Consider the following 23375-nt stretch of genomic DNA (forward strand, 5'->3'; position numbering starts at 1 on the left):
AATGCTGTATATAATCAAAAGATACATGCAAAAAGATTCAATTACCAATGGTATATGTGACACAAACCCAAGCCTAAACCAAACTTTAATCAAGCTCTCAACATAAATTTCCATCCCTGCCAGATAGATTAAAGTACCATTCAAAAGTGAAAATTGTCTTACAATCAATGTTTGATGTGTTGTTGATGTTTTAAGATAACTTGAATCCGAAACAAATACCATAAAAAATACTAGCATACAACAAGGATTTTTGATTATAGTTTTAATTGCAAACTTAAACATTAGACAGTTATATAAATTGGAGAAATATGAGTTCTGAATATGATATGTATGACAAGAAATGTTTAACAAGGGTGGAACAAAGTGAGGTGCAGCATCAATCGGAATGTCTGTAATTCTTTCTGTTGCATGCTAGGAAAATACCTTGTATGTTATAACTGCAATTTTTCAGTGCCCTAAAGCTCATGGTTGGCTTTGTCATCACTAATAGCAATGTAAGCAATAGGTTGGAAGTGAATAATTTTTTAGATTTAAATGTTACAGAAATAACATTAAAAATAAAAATTACAATTATTTCATTGATGGCTGAAATGTCAAATTTTTTTTCAGCACCAGTTGTTTCTATCATCTGAGACTTTTTGAGAGTGATCAGTCAGCATGTTTCTTTTCAAATAATGACAAAAACACGTGCAAAGTTTAATGACAATGCGATCAATACTGTGTGCCTAGTTGCATTCACACTATTTTGTTGTTGATGTTGTAGGGTTTGACACCATTTTTCAGCATAAGATAGGCCATACATGGCAGCCAGTATAAATGGTGGAGGAAGAACCCGGGAACACCCAAGGAAAGAACCACTGACCCACGAGAAGCTACTGGTAAGTCTTCTCACATACCCACACTGGCTGAACCCGAGACTTGAACCCTCACAGACAGAGGTGAGATGGGAGTGATCTGTTAACACTGAGCGCTTTAGACCACTCCGCCACTCTGGGCTCCCACATTATTTTGTCATAGACAATATCCAGCTTGAACTACAAAAAATCTGTAACTCATCAAAAATCACAGGAGCCGAGTGATTTGTCAATATCTGCTTCTTCTAATGATGGCCACAATATTTACCAGTTTCATGGTGATCCATCAAAAACTGCAGGACTTGTTACAGTCACAGGATTCTGTTATAAACAACACTAATATATACTGCAAGAGGACAGTACCTGGTCAACATTCTAGTGATGACAAGAGGACAGTACCTGGTCAATATTCTAGTGATGACAAGAGGACAGTACCTGGTCAATATTCTAGTGATGACAATAGGACAGTACCTGGTCAATATTCTAGTGATGACAATAGAACAGTACCTGGTCAATATTCTAGTGATGACAAGAGGACAGTACCTGGTCAATATTCTAGTGATGACAATAGGACAGTACCTGGTCAATATTCTAGTGATGACAAGAGGACAGTACCTGGTCAATATTCTAGTGATGACAAGAGCACAGTACCTGGTCAATATTCTAGTGACGACATTAACATATGCAATGTTTCATGACAATCTACTGAAATCTGTGAGGCTAGTTGCATGCACAAAATTCTGTCATACACCATTTCCAGCTGCAAGTAAGAAAGGACAATAACTCTAAATAATATAGCAGGCATACAGTGATTTCTTGACATGTCCATTTTCAGATCATTACCATAATCGTTTCAGACAATCCAGTGAGAACTGAGTACAGCTGTATTCATAAGATTTTATCATAGAATGCATTCACTTGCAAGTCAAAATGGACAATAACTAGTAAAATTTTTGAGAGCAGTGTGATTTGTTGAATTGCACATCTTACGGTGATGACCATAATTATTACCAAATTTCAAGGCAATCCAAAAGATATGCGGGAATAGTTGTGTTTACAAGACTGTGATGGACAGAAGACCAGACATGACAATTCCCATATATCTCCCACTTTATCTCACCAACTGCTTCTTGTACAGAAGCACGATTATAAGAACTTAGTCACATTAATATAACATTGATGCCAATACTGCCGCTATAGTTTGAATAAATCTCCCCGTTTGTTTATACCCCCTTACTGATTTCAACAACAGAAATCTTTAATGTGATAAAAAAGTGCACAGAACTTGGCCAATTCATTCACTGATTTATAATTTCTAACCTGAATGTGACCCAGTGTGGCCCTAACACTGGCATTCTCTGCACCTTTCATGTTAAACGGACTTTCCATACAACACGGTGCCATATTACATACACTATGGGTGAGTTGATTTCCTCATACAACATTGTGACATAGTTCATCCTATCTATTAAATGCTAGATGACTGGGTAAATTACCATAATGTTGAGACTTTAGAGATATATCCCTTTGCACACATGTATATACAAATTAAACAACTTGTTTAATCAACATGACAAGCAAATTTGTAGTTGTCATTCTTTTCCTTTGCTTGATTTGACATTGTAAATATGAGAAGCAGACGATAAAGTATTTTCCTAATATGTACACATGTGCAATCATTCAAAAAACCCATCTGAAAATGGACTTGTCCAGGAAATGGAAATGTATGGCGAACAAAACTTTCATTTGGGATGAAACATGCAGACAATAAAAGTATTAGGGTCCCACCTGGGCATAATCAGGTTTGAAGTTATAAATTAATAAATGAACTAAGTTTTGTGCATCTTTCATATCATTTGTGCTTTTCATTATTAAAATTGGTAGGTGTATACAAACGGGTAAGTATATTCAGACTATAGTGGAAAAGAGATGCCTATATCTACCTTGGCCATGCAAAAATAAATAACTTTTCTAAACACCTTCAACACATGAACACACATTAACATTTTGTCAATTTGTTATTATCGAAACACATATCAACTGTCTTACCTTATTTAAATGAAATGCATCATATCCTGTATAAAGATCAAAGGTTAATTTTGAGTTTCCTGAGGTCGTTGTAACATCATAGAATTCTGGTTTGGAATGAAGGGGAGTATACAGCACTAATAAAAAGGCTTCTGGGGGTGAACACACTCTGAAACAGAGAGAATATTATAAGAATGGGTTCCTAACACATTCTGCAACAGCTAGTGAAATCAATGCAGAACTGATCCAATACTCAGCTGTTACTAACAAACATCACAAATAAATTTACAATACAAATGTCTGGAAAGCAAATTTATAAGTAAATTGTGTTTCTCTGAGAATATTTACCCAATCACATTAACTTTAGGAATATTAGCCAGCTACTTCACAAATTCAGCCCTGCTAAAAGACAAAAATTGTTTCTTTCTATCTCATATAAATAAATGGCAAAAACTTTAGCTCATTATTTCCTCTTGCCACCACCAGGCATCAATAGCTTTTTCTTTGGTTGCACAATAAACTAATGAGGATACTCACATGGTGGTGTGGTTGGGGTTTTTAAGTAATGTGACTGGGTAAATAATCTCAGACAAACACAATTTACTTAAAAATTTGCTCTCTCCTTCAAAAATACATTTATCAATCACATTCATGTTAGAAGAATAGGTAATAGGAGGGGATGCAGTCAGCAAATAACTGTCAGTGTTGCATTAATTCATAAATGACAACATGAGGTCAATGATAGTGTGGTGTAACATGGTCTTAAGTAGATGAAGCCCATAAAAGTGAACAAGTCACTCAAATTTGGCAGAAACTGTAAAATTAATGTATACAATGTGCAGAAGAATGATTGTCCAACATGATGAATCCAAATGAAAGTAGGATCGTCCAATTTTAACACTAAGATAGTTTGGATTGTCTGAGGTAAAATGTACAATGTTTTTAATTTTAGCGGCAAAGCTAAAAAAACTAGCGACATAAGGCGGTGACAAGCGGAGGTAATGGGCAAATGCTGTTGCCCTTTGTATGAGATAGACTGAAAAAGACAATTTTCATCTTTTAGCAGGACTGGATTCAAGAGGTAGCAGTCTAAAATATTCCTAATGTTAATGTGATTGGGGAACATATTTGAAAGAGAAAATACATAAGGAAAAAAAGATCTTATTTGTAGCAACTGACCACATAATTATTTTACAAATCCTTCCAATCAGAATCTTCAACTGAATATTACCTGCAAACACCTAATTAGTTTATACTTTTGGTGCTGTTATCATTGTTGTTTTTATTATTATTTTATTAATAAGGAAAACTTTCTGGAAATTAATTTATGATCTGTATTTATCCAACAAGTTTAACTACAATATTTATAAAGTCAAAAAAGGTACGTGTAAGTCTGGTACTTCGTGAAGATGACCATCTTCCCCCTCCCCCCACCCAAAATTGTTCTAGTAAAATAATCTGCAGTGGCACCAGAAAGCATCATACCTGTCTTGAATGCTTGAGTTGAAGAGATATCTCAAGCAGCAGGCCCACAAAAAGGGACTGTATACATGTGACACGCCACTCACCCAACTGAAATTGGGAACAAATGATCAATTTTCATGGATGAAAACAAAATAAATGACTGCATGCATCATGATGATGTCAAGAGCACAGGATCTCTATGCATCACAAACTGCTGCAGAGTAATTGTTAAATGTTAAAATCTGGCACATAAATGTGTTCAGCCTTTACATCTTTTATAGACTGATAAAAAAACAAAATCTTAAAGCATTCAAAAGCCGATGTATTCACACTGAACCGGTAATAAAGCTGACCTCACTCTTTTCTTTTTAGCCACAAAACACTTGTATTTTGAAAAATATTTTCATGCATTATGCTGAACCAGTGACATTTATTTTTTGCAACAAAGAATCACTATCAGTACTCTCTTTTAACTTCATATAACTAATGTGCTTAAGTTTTGAAGTAAAATACATCAAATGCATTTTTCTATTTCAATGATGCTTAGTACCTTAAGGTTTAACATAACCACGTAACACTGACAAAAAAAGCTCATATATGTGTTATCTGTGTTAAAACATAAATCTTACTCATTTTGCAAGACACTTGTTGCAATGAAACAACTATCATCCTGTTATCACAAAAAGATATACAAGTATTGCGAATATTTATGTCTCGGTGGGTTCAGATCATATGATACATAAAAACACGTTCAAGCAGATCAGCATAGATTGTGAGATACTGACAATCCATGTACCTTTATCGTGATTATAAGCAAGGACCAATATTCCTCAAAATATATGACAATCAGAAATAAATGGTTCAAGTATCATTTTCTCTTTATTTCTAAGATGTGGATTTATGAAAAAAATTCATAAAATATTTGTGAACAAAATATCTAAGGAATTACCTTTCATGAGCATTTTCTAATGAAATGATGTGTTGTTTAATGTACTACTGAGAAGCTGTCAAGCTATATCAAGGGAGGTAACTATTCTGAGTCTGATAAGTTGTTCTTAGGATCAGACTTTGATTTATATCCTTTTACATGGAGCTTTTTAATGTCAGTCGAGCTAAATGTAGAAAAGCACCTATTATTTGAATCAGAGAATATTCTCAGTAAAGATAAGTGGACAGCATTAAAGGAATGAAATCAATCCAAGCCAGTTAAATGCAATTTAAGGAATTTAAAGGTGTGTGTGTGTGATTTTGATTTTTAACGTAGCTTTAACAATTTTCCAGTCATATTGCTATGATATCTGCAGTGTGGCAGTTTAAAGTGATGTCTAGCACTGGGTCATCATGCTGCAGACATTTAGCAGCACCCAGTCACATTATCCAGACACCAGGCCGACCAGTCCTAACACTAACCTTTTAATGCTGAGTGCCTAGCGAGGCAGCTGTTAGTACCACTTTTAAAAGTCTCTGGTATGACTCGGCCAGGGTTCGAACCCATGATCTACCACATCCAGGGCGGACACTCTAACTACTAGGTTACTGGAGTGGTCTAAAAGGCTTATGTAAATCCAGTGTAATCACTTACATGCCAACAAGAGGTAGATTTATAACTTTTGGATCTGACTCCAGCACCAACAGAAGTTTACGTGTATGGTCCATTGTCAGGTATCTACAAAAGAACAGTTACAAAAACGAAATGGATTAACAAAGAAAAGTAATATTCCCAAAACTTAATAATATTTCTTAGAATTTTTTAGCTAAATAACATGCATCCATTGTCATAAAGTACTCGTTTTACAGCTGTTAAGACCATTTTAAAACAATATCTACTTTAGTTGCAAAAGCTTCAATTAAATATTTTTTCCTCTCTAAAATTCTGTACAACATGGTGATCTTAGGATATTATTTTAAAGAAAGATTCAAGTTATGCAATAATAATTCCACTTGCCTGCTCAGTGATGTCAACAAACTCATAAAGAAAAAATTCATATTCTTCATTCTAACTGAAATATCAAGAAAAACATACTTAATGGGCCAAGAATGCTGCACCACCACCATTCAAGTTTTAAGCATTGCCAATCCCAAGGAGGGACCTGAGATTCATTAGGATGTCATATTTTGCAGGAATATATAAAATATTTTAATTGACAACAGTTTACAAGCAGAAAATTTTAAGATATGTGCAAAGCAACAAAATTCTTTAATCTAGAACTCATATTAAAGTATATATCATGTGACAATGAAGATGACAATTATGCTTACTATAATACCAAATCATGAAATTCCAATGATTCTAAATCAGTGTTCTTTATTGTTTACTTAGCATAACAAACCTTACCCAGTTTTTGGTTCTCCCTGCATATGGCTGATACTCATGGGACCAGCCAAGTTTTTGGATAAAGCTGTTGGTACTATGGGAACAGATGAAATGGGAGTGGCAACGAATTCAGTTGCCATGGTAACGACATCCAATTCAAGATGAAATATGCACTTGTCCCCGTTTATGTAGAAGTTGCACCAGCCTTTTGTCAGAAGGAAGTTGCTCAACTCTATTGGGCTTTTTGTGCAACATCGCTGCCTCAACAGCTGCAAAAAATCAGTGCTTTTATATGATACTATTATTTGAAGTAAAAAGGGTTAAGATGAAGAGAAAAATGTAACCAATGTAATGAAGAATGATTTTGTTTTTTCTATGACAATAATCAAATAGGATTATTTAAACCAATGTGTTACAAAAAGAATGTAATAGGTACATTTGTACTCTGCTCATTCTAAACTGCAAATGTTTAAGGAAACTTGACAGTACATAAAAAATCAGAAAAACAAAAAGCATTTTAAAAAGTATGTGCATGTGCCAGATTTTTTTTGTACACTGCAATAACTTTTGATGATCCTCATATGTACAAAGATGGTGGACAACAAATCATACAATATATACTCGCTTATAAGACAAGTCCAACTGCAAACAACAGTCCCTGATCTGGCATTGTATAATACATAGGCTGATCAGTGTCTGTGTTGTTTGAATAATGATTACTCTTAAGTGATTTCAGAAAGTCAAATCTGCCAGTGCTTTATGTGTCTACTTATTAGTGAGTATATATGGTATGTACAGAAAACATAAAATATATAGTTAATATTTGTATTATTTGTGGAGTACCAATTCTATTGTTTCTATGGGAAAACTAGACAATAAGTCATAACAAAATATAAACCAAGATGACATTCAAAAGCACTCTACCCATGCCTCATATGAAATTGTAAGGCATCACTCATTTGTTTCCTTGTTTGAACACCAACAGTTTTTATAGTGCTGAACAAAGTTATCATGATACATTTACAAAAGAGAGGAACAATGGATATAATTTACGAACAAAATTTCAAAACGTTAAAAGCTATGTACTTAAGATATAATTCACATGCAAAATTGTTCATGAAGTTGAAAGCTATTTACTAGTGTATTCATTAGGCCAAACAAAAAATGTGTTTCCATCCATGTTTCTCATTGCTGACACTAGCACTTCCCCAGTAATTTAAAAAAAAACAAAACCAATATCACACTAAATATACATATAATGTTTGTTTTTTTAAAAACACTGCATACCCTAATTTCAAAGTCAGTGCAATAGGAAACACAAATTTCTTTTCATTGGGCTTATCATATAATTCACAATGAAGTTGAAATGCTGTGTACTAATACAGCGACTCTTTCTGATGCTATAGTAATAAATGCAAACGTACCCATGGTCTGTGCCCTTCTTTATTTCACAGATCATGTATATCCATTTATAATAATTAATACTCATTAAAACTTTATGCAATCCAATGAAATTTGGAAACATCTAAGAAATATGACAACATTTATGTTCAAGAAAATAAAATACCAATCAGTCTGTGCCATTTTAAGCAAATGTATCATTATATTATGTAGGTGAAAGTGATTATCTTTGTTATAGAGATATAAAAATCATCACTCAATATTTTATGAAGGATTTTTGTCACAGGGTTTTGAAATAAATCCATGACATTAATCACTCAATAATTCAAAACATTTGATAAACATAAATTTAAAGTGATATATATAGATATAATGAAAAATACAGAAAATGTTTCTGTACCATTTGAGCATTTTGATAATCATCCACACTGCTACATCTGTCTTTCTTTGTGTTGTTTTGAATCTGAAATGAATTTGGTCATATAAAATTAAACATATAATAAGTCAAATGTAATTAAAACAAGTGTTCAACAGAACACAGCACCTTAATATCACCAGCATACTGCTTATGCATATAAAGAAAGAAACTACAGACAGTAATATTATCCCAAAAGTTTTAGTTGATTACAGTAAATGCTACAAAACATAAAAAGTATAACACTGTAGCATGTTGATGATGATGATGCCATCACTGCTAAAAAACTGATACATGCAATATGTCTCACCCTTTATATGCAAGACTTAATCTAGCTAATGTGTTAAAGTGATGCTATACCTTTTAACTATTACAAAGAGATTGAGTTTATTTCTGTAATGTACATTAATGTGCTTAATGTAATGTTATGCAATTTATGTCATTGTGCCAATATATTGTAGGATCAATTTTCCGGATGTGGAGTTTGCCTGAGTAGCTAACCAGATATGCGATAAATATTTTATCATGTGGACACTATGCTGGTCATTATAACTGGAAAGTCTAGTGAAGTGGCTGAGGTCTGATTTATGTCTTACTGTTCTAATCACAGAGAGTGTTCAATCATCATTAATATCTGGGTATACCTATAAATTAAATGTGGGGGCCCCGAATGGCCGAGTGGTCTAAAGTGCTCTCCTTTATGGTTCACTGTCATCTCACCTCTGTTTGTGTGGGTTCGAGTCCAGGATTCAACCAATGTGGTATGTGAGAAAGCTTGCCAGTAGCTTCTTGTGGGTTGGTGGTTCTTTCCCAGGTTCTTCCTCCACCAGTAATACTGGCCACCATGCATAGCCTATCGTGTGCTGAAAAATGGCTTTAAATCCGACAACAACAACAACAACAACAAATTAAATGTGTTATCTTGTAGCTAATGTTATAAACTGGATGCTATCCCAGTTTTTACAGGTCTGCAATTCTCCTGGTGGAATTTGCTGAATAGATTGACAGAAGACCATGATAAGAACCAATTATTAATATATATTCTAATCCTCGATAACAGCCACCTCCCATGTCAAACAAGTTTGGGTTATACTTTTTTTAAATTATCTCCCTTTAAGCCAACTTTTCCAAACAACCAAGTAAATCCATTCTTCAGCTGGCTAGTTAAAATAGATCACACTGTGGGTGAATGCTGACACTAACAACTCTTTCTCAACTACTGGCCAAAGGCAAGTATTTTCTGAATAATCACTTGTCCCATGTATAAAAATCAACTACTGGCCGAAGGCAAGTATTTTCTGAACAATCACTTGCCCCTTATATAAAAATCAACTACTGGCCAAAGGCAAGTATTTTCTGAACAATCACTTGCCCCATGTATAAAAATCAACTACAGACCAAACGCAAGTATTTTCTGAATAATCACTTGCCCCATGTATAAAAATCAACTACTGGCCAAAGGCAAGTATTTTCTGAATAATCACTTGCCCCATGTACAAAAATCAACAGATCCATAAAAGTTTTATGTGCAATTTCAAATATTCAACGACAAGTAGCATGATTTTCAGTTTTGTACCATTGAAAATGTCGGTTTTCATAATGAATAGAAATCTACATTTGTATTTTTTTTAAATGTTAAACATCTAAAGACAAATTCTTGTATAGACAATTAAATCACAAATAAACACATTTTAAAAGTCAAACTATTACACATGGTTTCCCAAAAATTGTGCTCATAATTATCCAGTGCAGTCTGGAGACAAATTCTTCATCCCAAAAATGTGTGGCCTTAAATTCTGTACATGCAATTTCTAGGGCTTACAATCTTCTCACAATATCACAATATCATTGAAAAATGCAAGTGAAACAATTTCCAACTTCTCCAAAACAATCCTATCCCAACGGAATGTAAGTTTATGTCACTAATGAGTTAACAATTTACACATTTTTACATTTTCACAGTAAAGTCCATAACCAGGCCCAATCCCTTTGTAGTTTTGAACAATACAAATTAAAATGTCTCAAAAACCATTCACATGGGTATAGTATTTTGTCATTATTCATCAATTAGAACCATACAAGAAACTCTTATTTGTTTTCAATACAACTCAATTTTGTCTGCAATATATGATTGAATTCTTTTCTGTAACAGTAAACAAATAAACACAACATGCAAACACTGCAATGAGAAGAAAAGTTTCTACTGCACTTTGTACATGTGTCTCAAATAAAACTATTCCTTGGATTTGGGATCCAACAATATAACATTGATTGATTTTCAAACATGTAAATACTCACATCATACTTTATTTGTGATGATAATGTTCACATATGCAAGTTTTTCACAAGCAATGTAATAAAATATAAAGGGCATTTTTTTATATTAATTTACTCTACATGATTAAGGGTTGGACATGGTTTATGAACTTAGTCTTCCTGTGAAAATAATCAAAATGTGCAAAACTATTATTTGATGATCAAAAAGAGCTATCAGTCTTTAAAAACATGATCTTACTGAGATGTTGGTGATAGTAATCCTCAACAAACTATGTTACTGGCACTTTTCTAGCTGATTACAAATGTTACCACCATTAACAATGCACAAATTTGGACTGAGTTTAATACATGTATTTCTACTGGCTATCAAATATTTTGTTTGGGAAGTTTTAAATGCCACCATTATTTGTGACATTGATGACTTTTTTCTAACATTCATAACTTTTTTTTATACCATTTATGACTTTTTTCTAACAATCTGGACCTTTTCCCCCATACTAAGAAAGATCGGGCAGTTTTCTTATTTATATTGATAAAACCTGCCCCTGTGATGCAAAATATACCTACTGTAAATGGGATAAGAATATCTCCCACAGCATTTGACCCCAAACTGGTCTCTGGGAAGGCCCCTGGATCTAACCTTTCCAGATTGAACGTTACTCCTTCTCCATCTAAAAAAGACAGCAAAAAAACTGTTCAATAAGATGTACTGTGTACAGAGCTAATGTCACTGGAAATTAAAATATGACTTTTGTAGATCCATGGAAATATCTTTTAACTGGCTTCCATTCATCAATGCACTTTTTATTAACAGGATAGGGAAAGAACTGTTTCATTATTAGGTATGCTAGTATCTTGTATGAAATGCTGTGTATGTGGAGTGGGCAGGGACTGACCAGTTTCACTAAACATTTTTTTAAAAATTCATTCTCACATTGAGATTATTTAAATATCTTTCTTATTGCTTAGTTGATAACAATGATTTCTTCACAGAACATTCAACAGGCATCAAGAATTAATACAGTCATAAACTGTTGAATTTTCCTTAAAGGTGCCTTGCCTTATCTCTGTGGAAATACTTAGATGTTCCTGAACCCTTTTACAAGACTATGAAGGTCTCCATGTGTTCAATTTAAAACTAAAATTTGATTTTGCACTTTCCACAGTCACTTCTACTTCTGACAAAAATATTGTCTGAAGAACCAGAGGCAATGTAAAATCTCAATTTGAGGGAAAATTTTGACAATTTTGTTGAAACTGGGGTTCGGAGAAACAGGCTGCAGACACACACCAAAATGTAAATTACTGTAAATTCATTATTTTGATGGGGGTAACTCTGTGTGGATTTCATGGTTGGTACAAAGCACCAATTTAAAAATCGAACAAACAGTGATCTTTCAATGAAACAATAGGACTCCATCCACTAGTGACTATCCACTAATTTATGTACCAACATGCATGAAATGTTATTTGTCATAAAACTACAAAAAGTGATACCCATAAAATAAATGACTTCATGGAACAGAGCATAATAACTGAGAAGTAAAACAAATCATTTACCTTTTCCTCTGATTCGAATCACAAAAAAAAAAAACAGCTCATAAGACACCTGAGAGTAAAATTCATTTTCCAACTTGCACCCCCCCCCCCAAATAAGAACAAGCTGGTTGAATGAAACTTCTTACAACAACAAGAATAAATTTAGAATTAGTCAGAATCTGTGAGATATTTATCACCCCAGCCCCAAATATTACAGGGCTTTCAAGTTAAAAAATCAAAATAACTTACCATCATCTATGGCAAGGGATCCTATAAGAGTTGATGAACAAGAAGACTGACCAGTGCTCTCTAAATGACGCTGAGCAAATCGTAGCACTTTTTCTGACACATACAGCTTAGGTTTTCTACAACAAAAAAAACAAACAAAGCCATTCATTATAGGCAGTATGTGTAAAATAATCTATGCCTAATTTCAAAACATCATGGTTGAACATTCTGATACAAACTGGTCCTGATTTAGCCAATAATGAAGTTCAGTTACCAGATTTTGTAGACTCATTTTTATAATGCCATATTTTATTCTGCACTCTTAGAAATAATCTCTATTGATATTGAAATGCCGTATAGAAATCACACATACTTAAATAGAAGTTATGGCATATTATTATGGCATACTGATGATTTGACAATACTGTCCAAAGCTTTGATTACTTTCATTATTTATTTTCACACTGTCACCAATAGAATTTTAAACAATGTTACAACAAAATAGGACATCATTTATTTGCCAATCAATAGCAGGTGCTTACATGCATGATTTCTTTAAATATGTCGGGGTAACTTTTGGAGGAGCAGTTCTTTTCACAAAATAATTACAATAAGGATCAACTGTTAATTAGTCACACTGGTTTTCTGCCTGTTTACGCAAGTCAAGCCTTTCGCTATTCTGCCAAGTGGCCATGGCTGACCAGAATATGAAAAGGGGGTACGTCCTGGAGAAAACAAGATGCATCATGGGGAAACACTACAGGGAGAAACAGTGTGTACTTCAAAAATTGCATGCATATTTGACCCAGAAGCTTAGGTCCCAGACTCGTATCTTTTCTGACCCAAGTTTTGAGCCCCAATTTATAGTTTGACAAGTATTTTATATCTGCACTCAGATTATCACCATGTGGCATTTAAAAATTCATGTCTAACAGCAACATTATTTTTTTTACAGCAAAATAGGAGGATTCATAGTTTTTATTGAAGTAACATTTACAGTCTTCATATTTTCTCTCTCCCTTTTTTCCCTTTCGGAGACCGTGTCACTATACTGCATGGAAGTTACCAATGTTCCAAGCATCAACGATTTGTTTCAGTATGGCTGTGTCCTAAAAATTTAGTTTAGGTGGGTGGACAATAAAAGAGAAAATATGAAGGGACTACAATTTTTCCATATTTACATTATTCAAAATCAGTCTGAATTTATATTCCTTCCACTTGGAAACCCAATATCATTTGATTAAGAATATCAGAATACACATTTATTTACCTCACCATGCATACCAAATTACTTAAATTGTGTGCTGTAGGGAGTAAACCAATTCTGGAAGGATTCCAAGTATTATATAATGTAAAATATTATACAATATAAAATAATGATTGAGGATAAAAATGTACAATTTAAAATAAAAGTTTGAGCCTCTCTTATAATTTGTATTCAGTATGCTGTCATTTTGATATTATATGATAATGTGGGCTTAATCTGGCAGTGGTTTACCTTCTATCATTGACAATTTAAGTGATTTGGTATACAAGGTGTGTTTATATAACAAGCTGTATGATAAAGTCTGGACATGCTCATGGCAAACAAAATATGGATACATGAAATGAAAGACTTGGAAATAAGTTCAGAATTACTTATTCATGAAAACAGGACAGACAATTTTAAGATATGACAAAATGAAATACAGAACAGTAATCAAAAAAGATGTCATTTATTTTGCTAAAATAAGAGGGACTATATTGTATGAGGGTCTATACAGAGCTGCAATGCACATCAATGATACAAAGTTGTAAGTCATATGGACCAAAATTTTGCTAAATTGCTACTTACTGGATTCAATTATTTATATAGTTCTTAGAATATATATTTCTTAAAATTTTTAATGAAAAGCATGACAGGAATTTTCTTAATGTTACTTACACTGATAATGAAAAGTGTAACTGGAGTTTTTTTTTAATAATTTCACCTGCACTGAGAACATGCTAACAATACCCTTTCTGCTGGTACCAAAAATGATCTGCAGCTCAATCCACTGATCAAAATAATAATTCATTCTCTTTCATCAAATCTGAAGAATTCAATATACTGTTCAGAGATTATTTTTTGTTGGTTATTGACCATTTTAAAGATTGCTGTTAATCATATAAACTTGATATTTTCATGTGCATCAGCCACAGGTTCAAATATTTCTGGGTAGAAATGTAGTATTACATGCCAGTTTACCTGTAACAAGATATATGCAAATGTAGAGGAGAACCAGTGCTGGTGTGATCCCAAAGAATATTTTTGGTATTGGGGAACTTAAGCAGCTTCAAGTCCTCAGAATTTCTGTAAGAAACAAATGAAAAAGTTAAAATCATGACATGAAAGAGCTACTTTATTTTAATGTAACATATCTTCCCTAGACCATACAATATACAAAATCAAAGCGAAAACAAAGTTCAAGACAATCTTAAGGTCTCAAGTAATAAAAAATATTCTAATGCTGAAATGCAGTACCAAAATTCTAACATTTAATTAGTCAAAAATTGAATATGGTCCAGTTAGCCATCAGCACTTTGGGCAGAGTATGTATTCTGAGCATAAACATTTTTTTAATAACCTCCAGGCCCTGGGTATTACTCATCACCTTCAACATAATATAATGGCTTTATTTTTAAAATCATTTCTTCATGAAAGAAAAATATTACTATCTTATTTACTGTACTTGTTCTAATTTAAGTTTCCAGCCAATGTCAAATTTAAGAGCAAATGCAAAATGTAAATTTTACAAAGTTTCAAGTTTGGGGGTCCCTAATTATGAGGCTTCAGTTTTCAGAGAGATCAACAACTACTATTTTGGAAGTAAAACAAAATGATGGTCTAACTACATGATTACATACAAAAACTGTATATTTCCTTTTCCAACATCAATACCAAAAATATTTCAGCATCCTGTAAAAAATAATGTCATTTTAATTAGTGGCAAGGCCAAAAGTTTAAACACATAATCAGTCAAATGCACAAGTAAGCACATGTATACTATTGTCATTGGATCAAGGATGAAAAACTCTCTGGCATCTTATGAACTTAAAGCAGTGTTTCTTTGAAATAAAATGCCACTCACAGAATGTGCTGATCAAGAACATGTTTTTAAACGGTAATGGTATAGCATTGTTTTATCTAATTCCAATGCTGGAAACACGTGATCCAGCCAATTAGAAAAAAAGAGTCATAGGTCCCCAAAATGAAGACTTACTTGACAACAAATGCAATCCCCTATACTGACAATAAAAATACATAATGAACAGTGATGTTTTAATTTGTTCAGCATTGTACTTGCTGTTCATTCTACTTTAATCAAAGATTCAGTTCCTCTCGGAATCTCATAAACTTCCTATATATTATGTTTGGTGTTTTTTTAACAATGAATACTCTATAATAATCTATAACATTGCTCTGTTACCTGCTTAACAATTTCACCAAAACTAATAAAGAACACAGAAAAGTTTATGGATTACATAATCATACTTACAAAGTAATATCATGCCTTCTAAAAAAATTTCATTAGATTTCGCTCAGAACATATTCAGCTACTTGGTGTAAAGCTGTGACATTTAAGTTTATCCCTTTCATAATGCAATTTTCAAATAAAAACAATCTATTTGTGGCATTTTTGCAAAGTTGTCCATATTAAGAAGCTAAAATCCTCAATACATTATGAATTTTCCTCTAATGATTAAAAAAGAAATAAAAATTATTGCTGATATTACACAAAATATAACTTCTCTTGATGCCTGTGTGGAATTTTTTGCAAACACGTTGTGTTTTTTTTTATAAAGTATTATTGTTGTTAGCCATTTCAACATATTGTTTTGAACATTCTCTGGTGACTTAAGGTGTCAAGCCAACGTGATTTTTAATCAGACAGTATCCAACTGAAAATTAATTAAAATTTGACATTAACAGTGTTTTATTGATCTAGATAGACGTTCAAGTTGCAATTCAACTATATAGGTAGACAGAGGTACCATTTACTTTCAAACACACCTGTCAAGAAATCTCCTGAGTTATACTTGTACCAATTAACACATATACATCTTAAAAATTAGCAACATACATCAAAACAATCTTTGACAAGCTGATTGTTTTCGAGTTGGCAAGTTCACAAACTGCCCAAGGTTAGGTTAGGGCATGGAAGTTGGCCAATCCCAGATATGTACAAATATTATGATTAAAATGTAACTAATAAGCTAAAATATAAATATTCATTACTTATTTGTCAAAATATGCTTTAAATAGCAAATATCTACATCAATATATCTATACGAGAATACGTGAGACTGACCATGACACTGACTACAAGATGGAAATAAGATATGATAGATAAAAGAAACTGACCAGTTATGCAATAAAAAAATATGGTACATGTAAACACTAAATAAAGATGCTGACATATGTACTGTAACTTGCTGAACATAAAGCATTACAAAAGGAATATGACTCCTTTCTCCATCTCTCTCTCTATATAAATTTTTGGGACTTGCCCACAAGTACCTTGGAAACTTGAGCTTGCCAGAGCCATATATGAGCTTGTCCCCAAAGCTGGGCAAGTGAACTCTCTGGTTTAAGTGGAAACCTCATGTTGATATATTCAAGAGGAATAACTATGACAATAACAAGATTTTCAAGATGACTGATGTTGTGGTCATCCTGGATATTAAATCTCCACCATTTTTATTTAGGACCAACTAGGCATCACAAGTCTTTCTGTTAAAACCATATGTTGATATGACCATCCATTCAGGAGAAGTAGCAATAGTAAGATTTTCAACATGGCTGTCGTGTCTGCCATAGTGGATATCAGATCAGCCCAATTTTCATTTAGGACCACCTACATGTCCTAGAATTCTTCTAGTGAAAACCCCATGTTGATATGACCATCCATTCAGGAGGAGTAGTGATTTTCAAGATGGCTACTGTGGCAGCCATATTTAATGTCTAAGTATCACCATTTACATTTAGGATCAACTAAACCCTAGGGTTAATGTGCGTAAACGTTTCATGGCAATCCCCCAAGTAGTTTAGGAGGAACAGAAACAACTAACTTCTTCTAACAAATGGATGGATAACAGACCATCCCATAAACACTTCTAGTCTATGACCAGTAGAACTAATAAGTGTTCCCTCTATAATGAAGGATTGAATCTTTGGTTAAAGTAGAATAAACACCATAAAGTAGAAAATAAAAATGCAAAATGCAAGTCATAAATCACTGACCTCTGATACTGTCTTGATTCCTGAGCCATCATGTACGCCCCTCCTCCAAGGTCATTTGGTAAGGAATCATATTGAGCCCGAATTGTGTCGGGGATACCAGCCACTTTAATTGAGGCTGCCATTCACTAGAACATCTGAAATGGATAGCTAAAAAATCATGCTTCTGTGAAGGATACTGCACGAGTGATTTCTATTTCTGGTTAGCAAAATAAATCTACATGATCTGATATCCAATAATAACTAACTGTATGTACAGTTCTGGTTAGTGGCACACATACATGAAGAGAGACATTTCTTGATCCAATGATACAACTCTCCTTCAAGTGTATAATCATACATTAAGTACGGTAACATTAACTATGTCAGTGAATGATTCTTAATTTGTGTCATAAGATCTATATTGATCGATATGTATAAGAGTTGCTACATCCAGAAATTGCCTGAAACAGTGGTACCAGAATGCAACAATCAACAAGAATTATTGCTGCAGTCAGTAGCTAATCAATTTAAAAGGCGCTCTCTTTTGACATGCAATTAATAAATGCAATGGCATTGATACTATCACTGCATATGTTACCAATGTACAAGAACAAACCTGATACCCAGTAACCTCGATAGTAGGTACCAAATGCTAAATATGCAAATCTTATGCTCAATGCCTTTCATGGTAATTATCTTTCATAGATATTTTATTACAGAGAATGATATTTGGGATTTGGGAATTGACTGGGGCATAATGGAAGAAACACTAAAAAATATGATGTGAAAACAGTAAAGCAAAGGAACACTACTAACACCAGGGTTGTTACTGTGGCACTGTCTTTTACTGGGTAGTTCCATTACAGCTTGTGTGATATAATGTGTGTGCAAAGAAGCATGAAGAATTTGGAAAGAATGCTCATTCTACAGAGCATCAGGTCTTGTACTTTCTGTATAATGTTGGTGCATTAATGAAAGAATAGTTCATTTGTACATAATATATATTTCCTAAAGACTTGGTATCAATATTGTTGGAATGGTTACCATTATGGCATCTGACAGGTTTGGTGTACAGTTACTGCACGTGTATTACAGTAGCTGTCATACCTTAAATGTAAAGTTAACACTGATAATGGCTATAGCTGAAGAACTTCTGCTAAATTATATAATTGTAAATATGTTTCCACCAGAAGATTACTTATATTTTAGGGGTTCTAAGGTAGTTTTAAATTCTAGAGACAATTACATGCATAGACATGAAAATTTTATAAAAATTAATTTACTTACTTTCTCTCTTGAATCTCCTATATGAAATCATCATTTCTACTCACTATGAGGATTTTGAAAACAATTTGATTGTTGACATAATCTTCTGATAATTGGATAAAAGCACATAATTTTTTTTTATCAAATCAACAGCTGCATGTTTAAACCAGATAGTCAATTGGAACTACCCAGTACCTATTTGATGTAGTTGTTGCCATCTAGATCTCAGGAATACTCATGTTGGATTGAAGCTTGAAAATTTATTTAATTATTAGCTTGACTCATATGAATCTTGACATTTATCACAGTACATAATATCCGTGAAAAAACTGGATTCAGATATATCTGCCTGGTCAGTATGAACATGGATTGTGGTAAGAAAATTTATATCAGTCCATAAAAGGAATAACCTGCATTAAGCCAACATGTTCATTAAAATATATGTACTGTACGTTATAAGGATGGTATCTCTATGTATGTTCTTTTGTGGAAAAATGGCAATATTGGTTCAAATGTAGGATGTACATGTAGCATGTGAAATGGTAAGTCAAATTCCACATTTTGTAGACTGAGCTACTGAAGCTAAATAAATCAAGCTTATTTGGAATCTGTTTACATGTTGTACTTGAATTTAACAATGAGCTTATAAAGTCACTAATTCATACTGGGCAGGGCTATGATTCACCAAAGATACCATCCAAAAATAACCTAAATATACCCAGATATGATTCAAGCGTGTTTTACAATATGCAAAATGTATATGATGTTTCAAAGACATTTTGAAGAAAAAAAACACTATACAGGGCAGATAACACTGAACACAATTAGACTAGAACATTTAAACTGACAGTACTCATATTTACTCTAGCCCATTTTCTAAACTTCATTAGATGTCAAATAATTATGTATTCTAAAGATAAAACTTACAAAAATGAGCATTATTTAATGTGACTAAAAAATCCAAGTACTTTTATCTCTTATAGGGAGATTGGGACCTAGAATCTGGCGGTTTTTTGTGGCATTTTCAGTAAATATTAACTGATCTTCTGGGTCCATGAAATTCTCAAAAGGATGCATTATTTCTCCATGTGACATCTGTGGATTGCATAAGATGTATCTATTGATGAAGGATTTTTTTGGTAGGAAAATAAAACCAACAGACATATTGTAATAATCAGGAGTTCTCTACAAAAATCAGTAGATATTTTGAAATCAAGAGGTAGGCATAAAACGACCAAAAAAATCGGGTTTTTTCTCTCCCGTTGTGAGTTAACAGGTATGAATCCAAATTATAACCATATATCCACTCTCCACACACAATCTTTTGCAACTGATAATGTTTGTTTGAATTTCCAAATATATTATATTAAGTAGGATTTTTTTTTGTAAACTTTTTCCTTATGATCTAATTAATTCCAAATTAAACTTTAACCACCCATCTCGAAGTTAAGCACTTTATATCTACTAAAATAGATTCAAATTTCCCAACAACTGGTCACTAATTAAATGTTTGAGTATCAAGAGACTCTTGCTATTATTGATTTTTAGTAAATTTATAAACACACATCCATCACTATAATGACTTCTGTGTTTCACTTTGCCTCAGCTAGCACTGTAACCTGACACTACTGCCACTGACTGCTTCTCATAATACCATATTTACCCAGATTCTCAAACCCTAAATTTAGCAGTAAATAAAGATGTACTTCTCTATCACAGATGTACAATTATTAAATTTACGGAGAGAATTTAGAAAATTTATATACAAATCTATCTTCTCTTCTGAAACTGGCAAGCTTCCTCACATACCTACAATGGCTGAACCCAAGACTCAAACCCATGCAGACAGAGGTGAGATGGCAATGATCCATAATGGTGAGCTCTTTAGACCACTCAGCCACTCAGGGCCCACTACAATGGTGTATTAGGAAGAAATAGACTTCTGTGATGTGTGTCACAATGGGTGATGTAAATATACGATCTTTATGACAATGAGTCTCCTAGTTGAAAGCTTGCCAAGTAGAGTATGAGAGAATATATCTTGTCATCTGTTAGCCATACTTTACTAAAATAACTAATATTCTAAAGTAATGAGAGATATAACTGTGCAAAATGTATATTCTGAAAAGGTGAAAGTAAGTGCTTGAGTGTGTCAAAACCAAGGAGTCTAAGATACATTTTTAGAAATATTGGGATTGATTCAGAATATTTTTTAAAAATTATATAACTTAAAGGAATGACGATAAGTTAAAAATGAAAAGATCCACACATAACATTTTTCAAGAAAAGAAATTTAGCACCTATCAGAATTCTAAAGCAAGAAATTTTAAATAGTTTTGAAATATGTCATATATCATTACACTGAAAACTTGCCAAACTCAAACATAAAGTCATAATACCCAAAATACTCCATTATTGGCATTCTACCTTGTGCAAAGGTATTTTTCAGTAGTTAAAACTTGAATAAATCTTTTGTTATCTCTATTATATATGGCTTTACCTACAAATAAAAATGACAACCTCTGAAACTATCTTTTTATAAATAATAAAAGCAATGTAAGATTGGTTCTTGTATTCAGCATGTAGCTTTACATACCTCCCAAGTGTGTCATCTTATCAGTCTGATCAAGTTCTGATGAAGCGGTAAATATTAAAAGTTACGCCCGCTGATATTATACGATCCCATACAAGTCAATTCAATGACATCGTTGAAAACACGTCGCTGCATGTTCACAGATTATCCGCCAACCAATAAGCAGCATGATAAACGTTGAGAACAACACTGTTATGACAAGAACAGCATCTCTTATAATATTTTTCAACAATTTGGTTAAGGTCTGTTTAAATACTCTCAGGAAATTGACAAAAGATTGAATTAGAAACAGTTGTTTACAACCGGAAGTGCTATATATTGCTCGTTCCTATTTTGCCGTTAGTGTCGATGCTGCGAGGTTATTGAGTTCCCACCTAGTTTAAATTGCATTTTACTATTTACCTGTAATAAAACTCTGTAAAGACATCACATTAGGAATTCCAAATAAATGATTCTGCATAAATAACTCCAATAAATGCATCTGTCAAATCCGAACATTGCCGCTAAGCAATCAAATACTGGATGCAGGACGCATGCCCACTTTTCCAAACATAATACATAATAAAGGCGTCAACGCAAGAGCTTCACAAAGAGTCGCGGATTTTCACGAGAGAGAGAGAGAGAGAGAGAGAGAGAGAGATGTCATTGTTACACCATCTTTATAAATATATTGTTACGTCACGGTTCTTGGAGAAGCAGGACATATGGTTTTGAAATTTATAAGGAACGTCTGAACTTTCATTCATTAAGGATTTTCGTAGACACTTTATACAGATTAGTTTGGATTCACGTCATAATAATGTAAGTTCCTATCACATTTTCATTTCTAAATTTGACAACTAAATTGTTTGTGAAGTTTAACAAAACTTGTAGGTTTTGCTGTTTTCTGTTACTTGTTTGTGACCATAGAGTCGTAACAATATTAACTTGATTTTATAATATATATTAATTTGCATTGTTTGTTTGTTAGATTTTTAAAAATAATTATTTTCATGATATGCTGTGGGTTACGTAATGTTGTATTTTTGCTGCTGACCTTGTCCAAAATCAAGTTCACTGTGATCCAAATCACTGACCTTTTTAATTCTGTAAATAACAATACATAGCTAATAGTAGTAAAGTGGGGCACATTAGGGACAATGGGACTTAACATTAAAAAGACCCCTGGGTCAGATTAGGGACAATGGAAATTTAACATGGAGAGAAATCGTGGGTCACTTTAGGGACAATGGGAATTTAACATAGAGTTTGGGTCTGTCTAGGGACAAGGGAAATTAACATGGGGAACAGAGTTTGGGCTTTTGGGATTTTTTTAAAATTTTTTTTAAATTTAAATTTAAATTTAAATTTAAATTTAAAAAAAAGGGGTAGGCAATGGAAAGGCTATCTCTTTTCGAGAAATATGGCTGGCCCTGAAAAGGGCCTTTGGGTTTTCTTCTTCTTCTTCCGCTTCTAGTTTCTTCTTTTTCTCCACCAAGTTCTTATTTTATCTCCAACACTCTTTCTCTTCTTTTCTTTCTTTTTTTTCTCCTGCTCTTCTTTCTTCTTCTCTTCCTCCTCTTCTTTCTTCCTCTTTTCATTTTCTTCTTCTTTTTCAATTTTTTCATTCCATGCTCTCATCCTTATCCTTTCCTCTTCATCCTCCTTCTCCTCCTTTATTTCTTTCAACCGATCACTGATGATTACCTTCATTTTTCGTAAATTGTTTATCTCCATCTTCACTCGATGGGGACTATAAGAATAGTGATCCTCGT

General features: G+C 33.2%; 1 protein-coding gene across 1 annotated transcript in view; it reads right to left on the reverse strand.

The window, feature by feature from the left end:
* LOC149806543 (uncharacterized) overlaps positions 1–22162 on the reverse strand; it is a 54364-nt gene extending 32202 nt beyond the window's left edge. The window contains exons 1-10 of the mRNA XM_089954275.1: positions 22024–22162; positions 17784–17917; positions 14748–14852; positions 12542–12657; positions 11321–11424; positions 8462–8524; positions 6682–6929; positions 5929–6012; positions 4368–4454; positions 2904–3051 (exon numbers count right to left, since the gene is read on the reverse strand). Coding sequence (XP_089810401.1) covers positions 2904–3051; positions 4368–4454; positions 5929–6012; positions 6682–6929; positions 8462–8524; positions 11321–11424; positions 12542–12657; positions 14748–14852; positions 17784–17905 — 1077 coding nt within the window. The 5' untranslated portion in view covers positions 17906–17917; positions 22024–22162. The remainder of the gene's footprint in view (positions 1–2903; positions 3052–4367; positions 4455–5928; positions 6013–6681; positions 6930–8461; positions 8525–11320; positions 11425–12541; positions 12658–14747; positions 14853–17783; positions 17918–22023) is intronic.
* Positions 22163–23375: the final 1213 nt, after the last annotated feature.

Source organism: Sinohyriopsis cumingii, chromosome 1 (genome assembly GCF_028554795.1).
Source record: "Sinohyriopsis cumingii isolate HCF-2022 chromosome 1, ASM2855479v2, whole genome shotgun sequence".
In the NCBI taxonomy this organism is placed as follows: domain Eukaryota; kingdom Metazoa; phylum Mollusca; class Bivalvia; order Unionida; family Unionidae; genus Sinohyriopsis; species Sinohyriopsis cumingii.